The sequence below is a fragment of the Coregonus lavaretus genome (assembly GCF_964263955.1).
Source record: "Coregonus lavaretus genome assembly, chromosome: 36".
Classification (NCBI taxonomy): Eukaryota; Metazoa; Chordata; class Actinopteri; order Salmoniformes; family Salmonidae; genus Coregonus; species Coregonus lavaretus.
Window position 1 is genome coordinate 24,090,051 of NC_140023.1, and position 20,977 is coordinate 24,111,027.

Here is a 20,977-nt window from a genome sequence, read left to right on the forward strand (position 1 = left end):
ACCATTAAATCCATTATTAAAAAATTGAAAGAATATGGCACCACAACAAACCTGCCAAGAGAGGGCCGCCCACCAAAACTCACGGGCCAGGCAAGGAGGGCAGTAATCAGAGATTGGAGTATCTGTCCATAGGACCACTTTAAGCCGTACACTCCACAGAGCTGGGCTTTACGGAAGAGTGACCAGAAAAAAGCCATTGCTTAAAGAAAAAAATAAGCAAACACATTTGGTGTTCGCCAAAAGGCATGTGGGAGACTCCCCAAACATATGGAAAAAGGTACTCTGGTCAGATTAGACTAAAATTTAGCTTTTTGGCCATCAAGGAAAATGCTATGTCTGGCGCAAACCCAACACCTCTCATCACCCCGAGAACATCATCCCCAGAGTGAAGCATGGTGGTGGCAGCATCATGCTGTGGGGATGTTTTTCATCGGCAGGGACTGGGAAACTGGTCAGAATTGAAGGAATGATGGATGACGCTAAATACAGGGAAATTCTTGAGGGAAACCTGTTTCAGTCTTCCAGAGATTTGAGACTGGGACGGAGGTTCACCTTCCAGCAGGATAATGACCCTAATCATACTGCTAAAGCAACACTTGAGTGGTTTAAGGGGAAACATTTAAATGTCTTGGAATGGCCTAGTCAAAGCCCAGACCTCAATCCAATTGAGAATCTGTGGTATGACTTAAAGATTGCTGTACACCAGCGGAACACATCCAACTTGAAGGAGCTGGGGCTGTTTTGATTTGAAGAATGGGCATAAATCCCAGTAGCTAGATGTGGCAAGCTTATAGAGACATACCCCAAGACACTTGCAGCTGTAATTCCAGGGTGTAAGGCAACAAAATAGGAAAAATGCCAAGGGGGGGTGAATACTTTCGCAAGCAACTGTACATGTAAGTAATAAATCCCACAGCTGTTATGGCTGTATCAGGCAGAAAGCCATCTTTTCATTTTGTCCCTTACAACAGGATCCTCACGGCTATGCCAACACTGGCACCATGCCCTCTGTACCATGTAATTAACTCAGCACCCATGTGGACATTTTTGTTGTTGCATTGATGGGCACCCTGCAAATGAGGACACACAGCATACGCCAGAGGACTGGGCAGGGTGATTCAACTGTGGCAACACCTCAGATCAAAACTGTGATACCCTTTTCATACTAACATGCTGACCCGAACTGTATTGTGCTGGCTCTGATATTTTCCTTTCACATGGTCCTTTCCAGTACAGTGTCTGACAACTATGGTAGTATATAAAACCAGGCCAGCACAAAATGGCTTGGCTCAGCCCTGTAGCGTGGGTACAACAGTGCCTATGCAAGCATTACACGACAGCCCCTATTCAATCTAGGTGTGCTGTCTAGTCTGGTATATTTACTATAGTAACTTTTCCAAGTGAGGGCATGTTGTCAAGGTTGATTCAGAAGTTTGATATTCGGTGGGGAGCTTGATAAATACCGGTAGGCTACATGCCTCGGGCTCCAGTGGGCACCAGACAAGTATTCAGACTCACTGGCTGCCCACAAACAGATGTTACGCCTCCATGCCGTCTGCTCTGTCAGTCAGTCAGTCAGGGCCAACCTCTACAGTGGAGTCTGCCTGGAAACCACACCCTCTCCTCTTCCCAACCTTCTCTTTGAGTCACGGTGGTATCCATGGAAAGTCATGTCCGTCTGTCTCAGACTCCAGCAACTCCTGTCCGGCGACTTATATTAGAGTTAGGAGGGGTTAGTACTAGAATCTTTGGCCTTCAAGTGAGATGTCTCAGGGCGCGTGGATGGTTGCCAGATTAGCTCAATTTGATGACCTACTGACTCAACGATCCAGATACACCTGGTATTTGTAGCATTTGACCCTCAAGGGGTGGGCTAGACACCTTGGCACATTGGGTTTAAATTGGCATATCTCTTCTGGATTATGGTGACTCAATCTATGAGTTCTTAGAGTGCTCATGGGATGATGGTTCCTTCTTGGAAGGTCTAGTGAATCTAGACTCCATGTATGTCCATGTAACACGTGACGATCCGATCAACCTAAGGAGGAAACCTGAGTATTCTTTCACAATTTGTTCTAAATATTTTGCCCAAAGTTAAGTCCAAGAGCTGAATGGTTTCTTGACAGCATAATGATCTAACAATAGATAAAGTGGTTTTCTGACCTCTTATACTTGTAGGACATTGTCTTATGATCACAATCCCTGTTGCTCCAAAAGCATGGTCATAACTAGTAGGGCTGGGAATTGCCAGGGACCTGATGAGCCGACATTATCACAATACTTAGGTACCGATACAATATGTATTGAGTTTTTCTCGCGATTCTCACGATTCTATACTGAACAAAAATATAAACACAACATGCAACAATTTAAAAGATTTTTACTGCGTTACAGTTCGTATAAGGAAATCAGTCAATTGAAATAAATAAATTAGGCCCTAATTTATGAATTTCACATGACTGGGCAGGGGTGCAGCCATTGGTGGGCCTGGGAGGGCATAGGCCCACACACTTGGCAGCCAGGCCCACCGACTGGGGAGCCAGGCCCACTGACTGGGGAGCCAGGCCCAGCCAATCAGAATGAGTTTTTCCCCACAAAATGGCTTTATTACAGACAGAAATATTCCTCAGCTCATGAAACATGTGACCAACACTTTACATGTTGCATTAATATTTTTGTTCAGTTTATATGTATTGTGATTCGATACTGTAATTCTATTGTGATTCGATGTTCCATACAAACGTTGAAAACAAATTGGCTCCCTATTTAAAAAGAAGATGGAGAACAAGCTATGAAGGAATAATACTGCAAAATAGCGCAAAAATAATATTGAAATATTGTCAAAACGACACAATATATCGTCTAAAATATTATCCCGATATGTATCTGTATCGATTTATCCCCCAATCACTAATAACCAGATAGATGCAATGATATTATTGTTTAATCACATCAACCATTAATACATCTCAAAGATCACGACTGCATGAGCTCACAGTCAGAGGTCTGGACATTCGTATGATCACAGTCACGTTCAATCACAGCTCCATGGATATACAAGGCGATACGGAAGCCAAATTGCCATACGTATCTACGGTTAGGAAGAACATTTTGGCCTTCTGTGTTCCGACTGAGCGACTCCGTCAGTGACTAGTCTGTCTAGCGTACGCTGTCACTGAGGGGGCAGATGCATGTGGGACCACTAATAAAGTATCTGACTCTGACCACAGTCTCTGTACTGAGTCATACCCTGACTGATATTGGAGTGCGTCCCAAATGGCACCCTATTCCCCATACAGTGCACTATTTTGGACCTGAGCCCTATAGGCCCAGGTGAAAAGTAGTGCACTATAAAGGGAATAGAGTGCCATTTGGGATGTAGCCATTATGAACCTCCATCACAACCTTAATGTTTGACCGGAAGTAACCCATAATCCCATCAACTCATTGTGTTGTCATATATAACCTCTGTTATATACTTAAGCAATTAGGCACGAGGGGGTGTGGTATATGGCCAATATACCACGGCTAAGGGTTGTTCTTAGTCTCAACGTAACGCGGAGTGGCTGGATACAGATGTTAGCCGTGGTATATTGGCCATATACCACAAACCCCTGAGGTGCCTTATTACTATTATAAACTGGTTACCAACGTAATTAGAACAGTAAAAATAAATGTTTTGTCATACCCATGGTATACGGCTTTCAGCCAATCAGCATTCAGGGTTCGAACCACCCGGTTTATAATGAACCTTTATCTCTAAGCATTTTATGCGGAGGGAATAAGGATACAGCTATAACAACATCCTAGGGGAGCCAGTGTTTTTATAAGACTTGAGGATTCACTTTTCGAAGGAAGGCTCCCATTACATAGTGATACACTCATGATTCCTATTTTTGAATGTGAATAAACAAAGCCCATAGCACCCCAACCTGCAATGTTGGCCTATATATATCCCCCTCCAGCAAAGTAGTACATTTCTTTGAGTCAAACAATGTTAAAACAGTGTTCCACTGATGCGCCAAGGGAAAGGAGTTCACGGTACCTTCATCCGCCTAGATCGGTAAACAGCTTCTAAAATGTTGTGTCCCTTAATTTCCATTGAAACCACACATTACACGAAGAGACTTCAGATGTCTGCAATATATGTCTTAAATCATTGTTTGACTTCAGGGATCTTGGCATGCTAGGGACAATTGTTCATGCATATGAACTTTCCATCTTTTATGATATTATTTTGTACTCCACTTTATATGGAATGTTTCACATTGAAGGTTTTAATCATATTTGGCCCCCAACATATGTGTGAACCTTTGTTTCTGTTCAACTTTTTATTGTTATATCACCTGCCATAGACTATACGGTATCTATCCGTGGCGTTCGGTGCCGTTTAAGATGAGGGAGGATGATTATATTTTTAATGATCATGGCCTTATTTCTATTACAGCATATTGGATGACTGTCATTCATATTCCATTAACCCATCTCAATGTAACATTGATAAGTTTAGGCTACTACATGATACTCTAATTTTCCCTATACCCATCATGAGGTTGCTACAATCTAGCCTATGAATGAAAGATAAAACATTTTGTAATCAAGGTGACAGACAGTGACACATTCAATACTGCCTTGCACACTTTTGCCTGCATCTAGCTGATCTAGGGTGTATTCATTAGTCCAACAGTTGCAAACGAGAGTTTCTATTGGACAAATTCAGCTATGTTTATTCCCGCTTCGTTCCGTTTGCTTCCATTTAAGAAAAGTTTTAAAACAGAATCGGCAGAATGAATATACCCCTGATCACACACAAACACAGTTCACTTACATAGCAGCCACATACAAACAGCATGATCACTTTGCTCGTTAATTCCTTCTCGCATCTATGCGCTCTCCTCCTCTCACCTTTTCTCTTCGCTTGTGGACTTCAGTGTGCAACACATCAGCTGTCTGTGACCAGGGAAGAAAACCTTTCAAAGCCAAACCTTCATATCATAACCTCTACACACAGCCTACATCATTATCACCATATTAGCTAACATCATAGTCAACATAGCTACTAGAACTAATTGCATTAGTAAACCCGCTACAATCATACTGTACAGTGTACAGTCAGCAAGCACTTTAGCAGTTACACAGGCGGGTCCCGGTGGCAATAAATTAATAAAACCAAAAGCTTACCTTGACTTGGAAAAGTTCCAGTGTTGGATAGCTATAGCCAGCTAGCTAATATGGCATCTCTCTCTGTTTGAGCTGGGTGTTTGAGTAGGCTAGACTAGCTAGCTGTATTCGCTAGCTAAGTGAGTGAAAGAGAAAGTGAAATATAGCTCTCTCTCTCTCTCTCCCTCTCTCTCTCTCTTGGTTCTCCTTCATTTTTGAAGAAATTAATTTGTTTAAAACTGTTCAACTATTGTCTTTCTCTCTCTTTGAGTCAACTACTCACTACATTGTATGCATTGCAGTGCTAGCTAGCTAGCTGTAGCTTATGCATTCAGTACTAGATTAATTATCTGATCCTTTGATTGGGTGGACAACATGTCAGTTCATGCAGCAAGAGCTCTGATAGGTTGGAGGACGTCCTCCGGAAGTTGTCATAATTACTGTGTAAGTCTATGGAAGTGGGTGAGAACCATGAGCCTCCTAGGTTTTGTATTGAAGTCAATGTACCCAGAGGAGTACGGAAACTAGCTGTCCTCAGGCTACACCATGGTGCTACCCCACAGAGTGCTGTTTGAGGCTACTGTAGACTTTAATTGCAAAACAGTGTGTTTTAATCAATTATTTGGTTACATGAATATATTTAGTATAGTTTTATCTAAAAAGGATAACTTTTTAAAGTAGTCTATGCTGAAATCGCTCCGCCATTTCCTGGTTGCTAAAACTCTAATAGTTCGCCTAATTTCAGTTTATGTGACAAAATAAGCTAGTGTAGGGTAGAGAATCATTGTACAATCTAAACCGCTGTGAAATATATTTCCCATAACCAAAAATATTGTTGTTTCAGCTGTTTGAAGCTGGTGTAAAACCAAAAGTAAAAGACCCAAAAACAAAACTTAAGAACGGGAAGCATAGAAATAGCACACATTGAACAGATCTACCGCTTCTTAGACTTGCTTTCACATAGAATTATAGATCTGTAACTCACATTTCTATGTAAATTTGGTCGGGTCACCCAAAAAGTTACATATTGCCACTTTAATGTTTCAGTATTTAAATTTTTCTGAAATTCACTGAGGAGGATGGTCTTCCTCTTGCTCCTCTGAGGAGCCTCCACTGGTATCTATACATATACATATCTATACATATACATATCTATACATATACATATCTATACATATAACGTAGATTGCTGGGAATCCCCAGGCTTGTAAATCTCTTGTAAATAATCAGATTGAGATCCACCTCTTTTAGTTCAGATAAGCCTCTCACCCCTATTTCCTGTTTATTTTCCAGCAGAGCAGTGTAGTGTCAGCTCAATTACCCACAAGTAGCAGGAGAAACCATTCATTTCATCCCGTGTTGAGAGGGACTGGGAGATCAGTCAGCAGACCTGGGTTCAATTTGAGCGTTTACTTTAGCCTGCTTGGAGTGACAGATGGGTGGGGTTTGCCGTTTTGCAACGATTATATTGGCTCCATTGCGCCAGGCAAGCTCAATCAAGCCCAGCTAAAATATTGTAAATGATTTCCAATAGTGTTTGAACCCAGTTCCGTCAGACAGAGAGGGATATAAAGACAATAGAGTGAAAAGACAGAAAATTCAGTGGCAGTGGCATGTTCTCGAAGAGGGGGTAAAGTGCCCGTGGAACATTTGGCTTTATAAATAGATGAGTCTATAGACCTGCCAGGCTGAATGCTAGTCTTATAAAGATAGCCATTCATTTTGAAAGGTTATTAATGATCCTCCTCCCCTGGCAACCAGAGGGAAGGCATGTTGTGGGAAATAAGCCTGTGCAGTATGCTACTGGTCTGGACATCTGTTTGAGATGGGCCGGGGGTGAAGACGTGTGGTTGGGGGAGAGGTGAGCGGGGGAGTGTGGCGCTACGAGAAGGGCCAGGCTGGCGCTTGGGATTGTGCAATCTTATTTGCAAACAACACTTGTGCTTTTATTCATGTTCATGTCATGTCTGTTATTTTTACACTCTGTGACGTCCGCATAGAGAAAAGCAACAGAAACAGTGGGCTAAAATTAGCGAGCTCTAAACCATTCAAAATGCTAGCGGGTGCTACCCCACCAGCGAATGGCTCTCCCTGTGTTTTGGGGTTAGTAACCTCCCCAGAATAACAACAAATAAGATAACGTGTGTTTTTAGCTCGCACGGCACAGTCCTATAAACAAACGTATTCACTCACCCTTTCCTTGTTTGTTTATGTATGTCTGCTTGTGCTTATACTATATGTCATTGTGTCAGTTTTACTTTATTTCTGTGTTATTGTAAATGTTTCTCATTGCTTTTATTGTATTCAGGCGTTGTTGTTATTTGCATTATACTGTGACGATATTTGTGTGTGTGTGTGTGTGTTTCTGTGTGTATGTGTGTGCATGTGTGCGCGCACGTGTGTGTAATTTGGCCTGCTTGCACCACCAGCTGGTTAATTGTCCCCTGGTCTGGTCCAGTGGTAATGAGAGTGACTCAATACCAAACAAAAGAGAGGCCCTCTGTGAGAGACACCACCCTATTGGCTGAGCCTAGTGAGAGCCCCCCCCCCACGCATGGGCCCCCACCCCTGACCGATGCACGCCCACCCCCCTGCACCCCTCCTCACTGCCGCTTGTTCTCCAACTTGCATGCCGGCCAAAACACACGCTTGCTCCTCCATGTAAAAGCTTCGTCCAGCAGAGCTAAGAATCGCAGGCTTTGGAGACACTACAGACAGACACAGGAGAGCGAGAGAAGAGAACCTCACGACAGCTAATGCTCCTGCTTCTGTTCTAGCTGGAAGAGACCTTCCTGTGGATTTATCAATGACTTCTTTGTTTGGTCTGTTGCAGAGTGCCCCCTCTTTCAGCCCCCTGGAAACACCCTCCGACCTACAGAAGTAGTAAGTCCATGCTTCTCATACCTCTATGCTTCTGTCTTAGTGCTTAGCCATTCCCAAACGTGTGTTTGTTTGTGTGTAGGGTACGTTTTTAGGAGTGCTGTCAGCAGGGATTCTTTTGTGTGTATTTGAACACCCTATGAAGACTTCCCCATACAGGGAAGGGGGTGACACTCCTCCTGCTAGAGAGAGAGAGAGAGAGAGAGAGAGAGAGAGAGAGAGAGAGAGAGAGAGAGAGAGAGAGAGAGAGAGAGAGAGAGAGAGAGAGAGAGAGAGAGAGAGAGAGACCTATTAGAGAGAGAGAGAGAGAGAGAGAGAGAGAGAGACCTATTAACGAGGGTAAAAGCTGCCAGTACAGTGTGTCCTCTGTCTGCTTTGGAGAGATTTTGGGGGTGGTGGGGGGGTGGTTACTATATATTATGCCGATTTATTTAAAGCTGAAAGCAAACAGCCCCTGAATCAAACCTGGATGTAATTTGTGAGTGGAGAGAGACAGGGAACTCCGCTCTACTCCACCCCTACAGCTACGTAACTTTACAGAAATCATCCCCCAGAGTGGGTGTGTGAAGCCAGCCTGTATCGTATAACAAGAATAGCTTTTATATGAAAGAGGGTGTTTGGTCATTAAGCAAACCAGCAGCGTTACGACTTGGATCGCTTTGTTTTTGTCAGCAGAGATTTATGTGTGCTATTTTTGTTTCCGCAATAAAATGTAAGGAATTCTAGCCCTCGCCATGGTGACGTTCTTGAGGTCCAATGGCTAAAAGTTATCCCTCCATTTCAACATGGAACTTTCCATCTCTCTCAACACTTAAAGTACATTCGGAAAGTATTCAGACCCCTTGACTTTTTCCACATTTTGTTATGTTACAGCCCTATTCTAAAATGGATTCAATCATTTTTTCCCCGTCATCAATCTACAAACAATAACCCATAATGACAAAGCAAAAACTGTTTTTTATAAATATTTGCAAATGTATTACAAATAAAAAAACGGAAATATCACAATTACATAAGTATTCAGACCCTTTACTCAGTACTTTGTTGAAGCACCTTTGGCAGCGATTACAGCCTCGAGTCTTCTTGGGAATGACGCTACAAGCTTGGCACTCATATATTTGGGGAGTTTATCCCATTCTTCTCTGCAGATCCTGTCAAGCTCTGTCAGGTTGGATGGGGAGCGTTGCTGCACAGCTATTTTCAGGTCTCTCCAGAGATGTTCGATCGGGTTCAAGTCCGGGCTCTGGCTGGGCCACTCAAGGACATTCAGAGACTTGTAACAAAGTCACTCCTGTGTTGTCTTGGCTGTGTGCTTAGGGTCGTTGTCCTGTTGAAAGGTGAACCTTCGCCCCAGTCTGAGGTCCTGAGCACTCTGGAGCAGGTTTTCATCAAGGATCTCTCTGTACTTAGCTCCTTTCATCTCTGCCTCGATCCAGACTAGTCTCCCAGTCCCTGCCACTGAAAAACATCTCCACAACATGATACTGCAACCACCATGCTTCACCGTAGGGATGGTGCCAGGTTTCCTCCAGTTGTGACGCTTGGCATTCAGGCCAAGGAGTTCAATCTTGGTTTCATCAGACCAGAGAATCTTGTTTCTCATGGTCTGAGAGTCCTTTAGGTGCCTTTTGGCAAACTCCAAGCGGGCTGTCATGTGCCTTTTACTGAGGAGTGGCTTCCGTCTGCCCACTCTACCATAAAGGCCTGATTAGTGGAGTATTGCAGAGATGGTTGTCCTTCTGGAAGGTTCCCCCATCTCCACAGAGGAACTCTGGAGCTCTGTAAGAGTGACCATCGGGTTCTTTGCTCTGACATGCACTGTCAACTGTGGGACCTTATATAGACAGGTGTGTGCCTTTCCAAATCATGTCCAATCAATTGAATTTACCACAGGTGGACTCCAATCAAGTTGTAGAAACATCTCAAGGACGATCAATGGAAACAGGATGCACCTGAGCTCAATTTTGAGTCTCATAGCAAAGGGTCTGAATACTTATGTAAATAAGATATTTCTGTTTTTATTTGTAATACAGTTGCAGAAATGTCTAAAAACTAGTTTTCGCATTGTCAATATGGGGTATTGTGTGTAGATTGATGAGGAAAAACAATAATTTAATCAATTTTAGAATAATGCGCTATCGTAACAAAATGTGAAAAAAGTCGAGGGGTCTGAATACTTTCCGAATGCACTGTATGTTAGGATTTCACAGCATGATATTCCCTAACTCTTTGGAACAGTTTATTGTTATCATAAATCTTTGACGTCATTCATTGTCGTCAGCTCATTGTATATTAAGTAGCACAGGTTATTGATATTGCCATGCACTCTATTGCAATAAGTTAATTAGCAGAGAAATCTGTCTGTACATATTATATTATGTCATGTTATGAATACTACATGTTTTAACTCATTTCTACATTTACATTTTTACATTTTAGTCATTTAGCAGACGCTCTTATCCAGAGCGACTTACAGGAGCAATTAGGGTTAAGTGCCTTGCTCAAGGGCACATTTACGTCATTTAGCAGACGCTCTTATCCAGAGCGACTACAAATTGGTGCATTCACCCTATAGCCAGTGGGATAACCACTTTACAATTATACTTTTTTTTTTTTTGGGGGGGGGGGGGGGGGGGGGGGGGGTAGAAGGATTACTTTATCCTATCCCAGGTGTTCCTTAAAGAGGTGGGGTTTCAAATGTCTCCGGAAGGTGGTGAGTGACTCCGCTGTCCTGGCGTCGTGAGGGAGCTTGTTCCACCATTGGGGTGCCAGAGTGGATTGCTTAAAGTATTGGTTCAGTCTAAAGCCGTTCTTTAAAAAATATTAAACATGTATTTGTAAAGGTCTAACAAATATGTATAGTAACCAGCTATCTGCCCCCAAGTTGTGAAAATTCCCATTTAAAATAAGCAAAAACTATTTATTTCTGGTTAATAGCTAATCACATTTGCACATTCCTTTGATAAAAATAAAATTTAAACAACTGTCAGACCACTCGCTTTATTGGCCTTAACCGCATTTGATTTGCTAATGTTTAATAATGTTTGTGATGCAAGTATTGCATTGCATCACAACAGTTTGTGTATAAACCTTGTCTATCGCCTGTTCAAGAAATTCGTTTTAAATAGCCATAAACTCCTGAGATGAAGCTGTACGTCCCACATGCTTTCCTCAAAGGGATACGAGACACATGTTTATGGCGTGAGAGTTTACTGGAGTTGCTTTGAAATTAGAGGCCTAGTCTAAATTCAAGAACTTTCTAGGACACATTTACCTCATTGTTGACTACCACATTGCTTACTGTATACAGACGTGTGTATAAACAAGGGACTAAAACAGATATTTTTTGCTTTGAGTTCAATATAGGTCAGCAACAGACATGTGCACAGACAATATTCAGTCGTTAGACTGTTCACTATTGACTGAGAAGCTATCAGCTGTAGGCTTATATTTAAAATATGACCATTTACAAACAGGGTCAGCTACTATCAATCTATTTTTAGCCTTGCAATTTTATCCATCATCAACAATCAAGCTCTCTGAGCTTGATGCCTGCTGGTTAGATGATATTGGGTAAGAACATCTTCAGTCGTATAACAGATGTTATGTTGGTTCCAATGAGTTATACAGCCCCTGTAGCCTGCTAAGGGGTATTTATTTGAATATTTGCATGTACTCTATAAAGTAACGTTTTTTTATTTAATATGTAGGCAGTATCCCAAATGGTTGGTTCTTCTGAGAACTATGAAAGAGGTTCTTGTTAAGGGGGTTGAATAAACAAGGAAGGGGGCATGTATAATCCAACATTTGGTTCTTCCTGATAAACTGTAATCAGGCACCATGTCAGAGAGCTTAACTCATTTGGGGAAAACCTGTTACTCTCCTCACGCCTCACTTCACTTCAATTCTGCTCGCAAATGTATGTCTATTGTGTCTCCAAATGTTTGTTTATTGTTAATTTACAGCACAGGAAAGTAGAACATCCGGCAATGGGAATTAGACTACTGTTGTGTCACCCTGTAAAGACACTGTCGGAGGAGCGATTCCCTATGCTGAAAAATTTTGTTGCCAGGCTTTGTTTTATTTTTCCACATGACTTACTACGTTACTGGAAATTGTTGTCAGTTTAATGGCCTCCACTCGTGCATGGCAGCACAAATAGAAAGACAGGGAGGCGTCAAATTCTCTCCTCAGACAGTGGCATCTGAAGTAGAGTAATCCTGAGAAAAGTACAGGTGCATGGTAGAAGAGAGGCAGGAGCAACATGTGGCAACGTTCAGACAATATTGTTTTGAAATCTCTCCAATTGGCCCCTGTGGAATGCTAAGATAAGGGTGGTGAGCACAAGTAGTGAGTGTTTTACGTCAAGGTCCAAATTCCAGGCATGCTTATATGAAAGCATCTTTATACTCCTCATGTTCCCATAATACAAGTAAACAAAAAGGCTGAATCAACGAGGAATCAACCACAGAATGTTCAAAATAAGTCATAAAAAGGCATTTTATGCAACATTTTTAACTCAATTAGACTGCACTTAATTACCAACACTGGCATGTATTAAAGCATGCTCCCTTCTAGCTACAGTAGCTGGTTGTGTAAACATGTAGTCCAGTTCTAATCAGGCTTTCTGAGTAAAGCTGCTTTTTAGGTTGAATCACTCTTTACTCCCTGTTTTTCTCGCCCCTATCTAGCTCTGGGTGTAAGGCCAGACACAGCGAGGTGGAGAAGGACGAAGGATCGTCTGGCAGCGAGCCAGCGGCTCCAGAATGCGACCGCTATGTTTACAAGAACGTCCTGGAGGGCGGTGATATTCCCCTGCAAGGTCTGCGGGCCCTCAACAAGCGCCATGCCAGCACCTGCTCTAAAGGTAGGATTCCACCACTCAACACATGCTGCCAGGAAAGAGAGGGGAACTGAAAGGGGTTTTTACCACTCAGACAGAACCAAATGACTTATGAGGATGTTGAACCATAAAAGTGTCTGTCAGGGATACATGTGTTTCCTTTTAACTTTGTGTTGGAATCCACATATTATTTTGCTTCAGGTTACCACACCAGAGGCCAATCATCTTGCAGCATTTATTTTTTCTCAAATGTTTATTTGATTTATTATTGATATCATGGATCTTTCACCAAACTGTCCATATAATATCCGCTTGGAAATCAATTGAGAGTTAGGCTGTTGAAGGTTTTCCTGCGAAATCAATGAATGAAGGCTATCAGACTAACCTTGGGTTTTCCCCTCGTCTTCCAGTCATTTGCCTCTGCAGGCCAGGCGGTCATTGGAGAGGCTTAGGGGCAGGGCTCCGGAGTGTTCTAAAGTCAGGGAGCAAAGGTCCAGGCGAGAGGACAGATGGGGAGGAAAGGGGAAGATAAACAGTAGTCTGGTTTTCACGGCTGGGCCAGACAGGGGTGAGATAAACAAGAGGGACACAGCAGGGTGGCCAGGAATGAGGAAGTCAGCTGTCAGAGGGAGGTCAGAGGATGGAATTCCTGCGCACATGACCAGGGGAGAGGTAGAGGAAAGGAGGGAAGGGGACGAGAAAGGAAGGGACAGATTGGGCACCGCGAGGTGATGTTGCCCCAATACTTAACATGTCAAGAATTCCAACAGGCAAAGCAAGGCCCAGTCCTAATGTCTAAAAGTAAGAGAATGTACCATTACGCCAGTCCATTTGGAGTTTGTTTGAGTTTTTGCCAGATGCACAAATGTATTCTTTATATTCTTATTTTACGTGAGCTGTCTGCGCTTCTCAATGAATAAGACATATTTGTTCTCTACAGAATGATTTTAGATGGCCAGTAGGCTTACTGTATTGTGAAACAAAGATACCAGATGACTTGACTGAAGTTCAAGTCCCTATCCTATAAAAGTCTTGACTGAAGTCCCTTTTCCATAAAATAGTGGAAACTGCTGTAAAGGGAATTCCGCCCAGAGTTATCTTGAGCAAACTTAGTCAACTGACTAGCACGCTCTCTCATTATGGCTTACCAGAGACACACCACCTTAGCGCTGTGGACACTCAGTTGCAGTACAACAGAGCAAGATAAAGTACAGACAGAGACAAAGAAGCAACCCAAAGTTGGAAGGCAAAAGCTTCATCATGTGGTTCTGCTTCATGCTCTTTCAAACAATAATGGAACACTTTGTTTGTCACAAAACGTTGCTTCCTGCAGGCTGTTCTAGTGGCTACGATTGTAACGTCCCCTTATAATGTCATCTTCATGGGAATAACATTAGCATTCAACTTATTCAGCGTGTGGAGCTCAAACAGGATACTGAGGAGATTGCAGTTCTTGCCATATATGACTGAGCCAAAATGACAGACTCCTAAGAATAATGCTAGTTAGAAGTTGGAGCGTTCTGCTGTAGGCTACATCCCTGTAGAGTTGCTTTCACGACAGCTGGTGGCAGTTATGTGTCATCATTCCCTACTGTGATGTGTCATCCCTTACTGTGGTAGAACATACAGTACTTGGCATTACTAGCACATCTCTTACTTAGGTGAGAGTCAACCATAGCCTACTCGTCACACCTGGTGTGTCCTCCTGAATATTATATTGTGTAGTGGCTCACAGGGGCTTGTATGACCTTCTAGTTTTTACAGTTTTATTTGAGAATGTATCCTGAGAAGGAAGGGCTTTTGGGTTAATTCCTCAATGCTGAGGCTTATTTCGTAAGTAGTGTGTTAAGTAGTGCGTAGATGGGCAAGTAGCTTATAGAGTCATTTGTATTTCGTATGAACACTTACAGTATGAACTGTTTACGGCATCATTTTTTTAATGCACATTTTCAAAGCTAGCTCTCTGTTGTGAGGTTCAAGAGGCAAATATTAGAAAATGAAGTCCAGTGTCTCACTCGAACAACAAGTTTACCAACATTACATCACATAGCATTTCATGCATGACATACTTCCCTGCTCTTTGCCCTTTCTGTTGTTTCATTTCTTTTATGTTGCTGCTTACGATCACTACTAATTTAATTATGAATGACTAAAATGTAAAAAATGTAAAAATGGGATTGAAAAGCATATCAGGTCCAATGAAAATACTACACACTTTGTTATTTGTAAACATGCATTTCTAGGCCTATTCAAAATCAACATTTTCATTGCTCCACTAAAAACAAAGCATTTTACTTTGTTTTACAAGTATCATTACTAATTGCATAACAAAGTAATTTGTAGTATAGCAAAGTCATTTGTTACTTGATGTGAAATGTATCAAGTTTTTATCTCCCTCTCATCAACTTTTGATGGAACTTTAGAAATGTGTTGACTGTATTTTTTTCAGTGTGTGTGAATTTGTAACCATTGTAACCTAATATGCTGTTTATTCTGTTGTTCTGCATGCTTGCCAGTGGATTATCAAGGTGGGAATGGCTATATAATTTCACCCTGCTCTTCTGTAAATAGTAGATCAGTTCTTGCCAGTAATGCCCTAGGTTACCAGTGTAAGAATAAGAAGCCTTTATCTGCCGCCAAAGCCTGCATACCCCAAATCCTCCCCTCTAAGTTCAAACCCAAGCTGATGCACCCTAGTGGTGACAGCCAGGACAGTAGGACTGTGCCTGCCAGGCACCCAAAGGCACACAGCTGTGAGGATATATACACAGGGAGCACAGGAGCAGAGACCCGGGAGAACAGGTTACACTCAAACACAGACTCAAACTCCAATGGTCTCCCCCTTGACTCTGAGACTGGTTTTCAAAATGGCAACCCTGCAACTAGAAGGAGCACAGCAGAGTTCTCCACCCTGTACCGGAACATGCACAGTATCCAGAGGCCTTCCTGCTCGGTGGGCTCCAGCCCCCACGGTAGTGTCCGTAGCCTGACCTCCCTGTTTGAAAAGGTGGGGATCAATGAAGCTGATGGGGAGGGGGACGAGGCAGGGGGGAACATTCCCGGGCGGGACGCCGTGTTGTCAAGGGTTTCGGCGTTTGAGCTGATCATCCAGCGCTCCAGCCCGACTCCCACACGCTCCTCCTCCATGCCAACGCTACCCACTTGCCCCACCCTTAACCACAGCCCCGCCAACCTCTTCATGGCGTCCGCCGTCTCGGCTGAGTTGCTGCTGGTCACTGACCCTGGGCACCCTGGGCAGACAAAGGGCTGCCCTCTGGAGGACACGGAGGGTAAGGCAGCCCAAGATGAGGCCTCTCTGTCAGGCAGTGAGATAGTGGAGGAGGTGGCATCCTCGGAGTACAGTGACACCCTGCGAGCCGAGTCTCTCTCTGGGACTGAGGTAGAGACAGAGCAGCACGGCTCCACAGACAAAGCCCCAGTACCAAAAGAGAAACTCCCAGAGGTCACTTTCTCCAGAACCTCAAACAGTCCCCCAGCACCAGTCACTCCGTCTGCTCCCCCACACAACTACCACCTCCACAACCACCACCACCTTAAACCCAGCAGCAAGTGCAAAAGCTCCTGCCCAGCCTCCTACACCCGGTTCACCACCATCCGCCGGCATGAGAGGCAGCAGGAGGCCATGGCCCAGCAGGACAAACTGTCCACCCAGGAGAAAAGAAAGAACTCCTCCTCTCTCCCCGTTAACCTCTTCCTCATGGGCCCTGCACCATTCAGGGTGAAGAGGTCTCTCCAGTCTCACCGGGCCAAAAAGACTTTCTCAGCCACTAAGGTGATGGCAGGTCAACGGTCACAGACCCATTCTAATGAGCCCAGGCCCCTCATCCCACAGCGTCTCTCTTCCTTGGAGGTGCTGGAGAGGCTTGGCAACGGGGAGGGTGGGCCGTCCGACAGTGACAACAACCTGACTAATGGTGGAGGCTTGGACACCAATGGGAATCTTCTGCAGCCGCTGGCAGCTCATCGCAGAGGTGGCTATCTCCTCCCCATACTTTCACCTGAGTGTCACCCTCCAGCCTCCCTTCTCCTACACACCCATGCCGATCTCTATGGCCACTCATTTTGTTTATTCTCCAAACTTTTCTTCCTCACATTGTCTCTGTATTTTTCACAACGTGAAGCTACCACCTTCCATCTTTTTAGTCTGTGTGGTGTGTGACAAAGTGAAAATGCAGCCTCTCCATTTCAGTTTTTGGTGTTTTGGTTTTGGTGGTTTTTCCATTTCCATTTTCTTGCCCGGTGAAATTGTTTTCCCACCAACCCATCACAAAACATCTGAGTAACTTTGCATGACACCTTAATTTTGATTAAAATATATTGAACTTCATGTAAAATGCCATGCAATGTTAGTGTAGGCTATTGTTATGGCATTGCATACTATATACACCCTCAAGTAATGTATTACCATGCATTTTTTTAAAGGCTTTGTGGATTTGGGTTTTGTCAGCTTTGAGGTAAACAAATGTGCATCCTCCATTCATCTGTCATCCTCCATTCTGTCATTCTGATAAGACTGGTATTTCAATTAGAGACTATGTGCTTCCCTCTTGTTTCTTTATAGCTGATATTGGCATTTCCTGTATATATTCCGTGTGATAAAACACACAGAGGTTGGGAGTAATAGGGGTTTATTATGGTGCTTGCTTGGAGGCATGGTGAAATGTCTATTGCTAATGGCTGGGTGGGAAGCAAGATGAGTAATGTAGTACAGTTAGTGACTGGGATGAAGCATTAAACAGTCAGTCATGTCAGGGTGGAAATGATATTACTCATTGGTGATGGGTGATATGCATTTACATTGTACACCAACCATATCATAGTCACATTACTTTATTTCATCTGAATGTTTCGTACAGTATTTGTTTCCTCTATAGCCGTCAACCTCTTTTTCTGCCTTTTTTCATAAACAACACCCTAAAGCTGAGTCATAGTGTGTTACTGTGTTTATTGTTTTGTGCATGTGGGAATATACACTGAGTGGACAAAACATTAAGACCACCTTCCTAATATTGGGTTGGTAACAATCCCCCCCTCCCCCTTTGCCTTCAGAACAGCCTCAATTCGTCAGGGCATGGACTCTACAAGGTGTCGAAAGCGTTCCACAGGGATGCTGGCCAATATTGACTCCAATGCTTCCCACAGTTGTGTTAAGTTGGCTGGATGTCCTTTGGGTGGTGGACCATTCTTGATGTACACGGGAAACTGACCCAGCAGCGTTGCAGTTCTTGACACAAACCGATGCGCCTGGCACCTACTACCATACCCTGCTCAAAGGCCCCTTTTGTCTTCTCCATTCACCCTCTGAATGGCACACATACACAATCAATGTTTCAATTGTCTCAAGGCTTGAAAATCCTTCTTTAACTCCTACACTTCATCGACACTGATTGAAGTGGATTTAACAAGTGACATCAATAAGGGATGATAGCTTTCACCTGGATTCACCTGGTCAGTCTATGTCATGGAAAGAGCAGGTATTCTTAATGTTTTTGTACACTCAGTGTATGTTTTTTTATTTATTTTTTTTGGGGGGGGGTGTATTTTTCCTTTATCATACTGCAAATGACACCTTTTCTTTGGAGCATAACTAGTTCTATATGGTACAGTGTTACAAATTCCCTTGCTTTGTCAAAATATGCTTTATACATCTATTGGAATTGTGGTATTGCAATGCTGTTAGGGCTATTTAAAAAAATATATATAGATATTATAGATATTGAGAGCAGCATTATTGATAAATGCTGTTATGTGAAAATGTTGAATCCCTTGTGAGATTTTCAGGACATAATTCATGTATTTTTCGTATTAGATTCAGACTCGTCCCAGGCTTTGACCCAAGGAGACCTTGGTGACGGCCAGGATGAGGTGGTCAGGAGACGCCATGGAGACAAAGAGGTAATGTTTCTTTATAGTTTTTTATCATTTCTGCAATGTTTTGTTTCTAGTCCTCTCTCAACAAAACCTGATAGGGCTTCACTCTCTTTTTGAACAAGAAATATCACTAAAAACTTCTCAGTGTACACTAAAACTGTGAAATATTTTAACAATATGAAAATGTCTGTGGTCCTCAGAACTATTAATGTGGCATGCAAAAACAAGTGAAATACAAAAAAATGTACTAGCAGATTATGGAATGTTTCCCTGACAGAAAGTCTTGGAAGAGCAGCGGCGGCTGAAGAGGGAACAGGAGGAGGCTGACACAGCATCGAGGCGACACACGGGAATCGTTCCCACCCACCACCAGTTCATCACTAACGAACGCTTCGGAGACCTGCTCAACGTCAACATCAATGACGCAGACAAGAGAAAATCCGGATCAGAGGTACAGTACAGTACCATCCCTCTCATTGTGCAAATTGACAGCTATTTTGGTGTGTGTGTGTGTGTGTGTGTGTGTGTGTGTGTGTGTGTGTGTGCGCGTTAGTGGCGCGTGGGACAGCTGTTTGTTCACCCGCACCCACCCGCAAATGCTAATAACCCATCCGCAACCGTCCGACTACCCACATAGGCTAGCACAACTTGTTATCACAACACACTTTTGTTCCCTCCCCCGTTATGTTTCGGTGATTTACCATTTCAACATACCTGGCTACAATACCATACACTACTCTATTTTCAGTGACCAGCTAAATAGATCTGCCAAACATATATTATCATCATGATAAACCTGCTTTTTACTCTGTATTCCCTGGCACACATTTAGTACGTTTTAATCGGTCTGCCTGCTCTTTGACTGTAGCCCACAGTAGCTCAGTATTTACCACCGGACAGAAACACAGTCACAAGAGCTATTTCATTCATGTCATTTCTAGAATATTCTCAGTGGATCAGGGACACTGAAAGGGCACAACTAACAACCAGATGAGCTCAGAGATTAAATTAAGCACTCAAAAACATTTATGCATTTTAACTAATTACCATTATACGTAACCGGTACAAATTAGTACTATGGATTATATTTGTTTATGTTTTTATTCGATTTTGGAAGCATATAATGACAAAGTTAGTGTTAATTTGCAGTGCATTATATGCTGTGGAAAAGAAAACAGATTTATATTGCAACTGACATGTACAAGTGCTATATTTTTTTTATGTGCCTCTACTTGTATGAATCAACAATGTCTTATTACAGGGTATAACTATGAGGGTATAATTGACTGTGAACATAAACCAGAAGATAGTCTGCAACCTAGCATGCAAGGCCAGCCTGAACTGAATAACCAACGTTCCGTACATGTCACAGGGCATTGGAGTCCAGGCTCCTTTATCCATGCTTATTTTCTAACAGTCCTTGCTTTGTTTGTTTACAGAGAACTCCAGCCCTGGCTCGGTTTGACTTCAGAGCGGAAACTCTAAAGTGGGTAAAACCCATTGGCACACATACCATGAGTGATTTCAAGAGCATGCACAAAATACTGTGAAGCTGCAGTGAAATATAAACCCTGGTGTGTTGTAATCATCATGAGACTGTAACATGGAGGCCTGTGTACCATTTGTGTGACTGATGGTGGTTTAGATGAAACTCCACTCTCACATAGCAATTTATACATGGGGAGACGTCATTCTGAGTCTTTGAGTGAAATATTGAACGTGGTTGATATGTGGTCATATTTCTGCCATACTTTGTCATATTGCTCATATGCCTTTGACGTTATATGCATTTTGACATGAGTGCATATTGTTGAATCCAATAGCTAACCTATGTTTGTTGTTGTACTTTTTTTCAGGGAGTTACCATTTCAAAAGGGAGACATTGTGTACATCATTCGACAGGTGGATAATAATTGGTTCGAAGGGGAACATCACGGCAGAGTCGGCATCTTCCCACGGAGTTATGTTGAGGTACAACCATTTCCTGTATTTTGACTCCAAATGAACTCTGACCTTTTCTTACTAGATGGAACTCACTACAGTACGGTACAGACCAGTGTTGTAAAGTACTTAAGTAAAAATACTTGCTTTTTGGGGTATCTGTACTTTACTTTACTATTTATATTTCTGACAACTTTTACTTTTACTTCACTACATTCCTAAAGAAAATAATGTACTTTTTACTCCATACATTTCCCTGAC

General features: G+C 42.8%; 1 protein-coding gene across 1 annotated transcript in view; it reads left to right on the top strand.

The window, feature by feature from the left end:
• LOC311110903 (sorbin and SH3 domain-containing protein 1-like) overlaps positions 1 to 20,977 on the top strand; it is a gene marked incomplete at its 5' end in the record, with an annotated part of 55,061 nt that overhangs the window by 16,668 nt on the left and 17,416 nt on the right. The window contains 7 exons of the mRNA XM_084153531.1: positions 7,994 to 8,043; positions 12,732 to 12,907; positions 15,400 to 16,875; positions 18,714 to 18,799; positions 19,053 to 19,226; positions 20,215 to 20,261; positions 20,632 to 20,746. Of these exons, the coding sequence (XP_084009657.1) occupies positions 7,994 to 8,043; positions 12,732 to 12,907; positions 15,400 to 16,875; positions 18,714 to 18,799; positions 19,053 to 19,226; positions 20,215 to 20,261; positions 20,632 to 20,746 (2,124 nt within the window). The remainder of the gene's footprint in view (positions 1 to 7,993; positions 8,044 to 12,731; positions 12,908 to 15,399; positions 16,876 to 18,713; positions 18,800 to 19,052; positions 19,227 to 20,214; positions 20,262 to 20,631; positions 20,747 to 20,977) is intronic.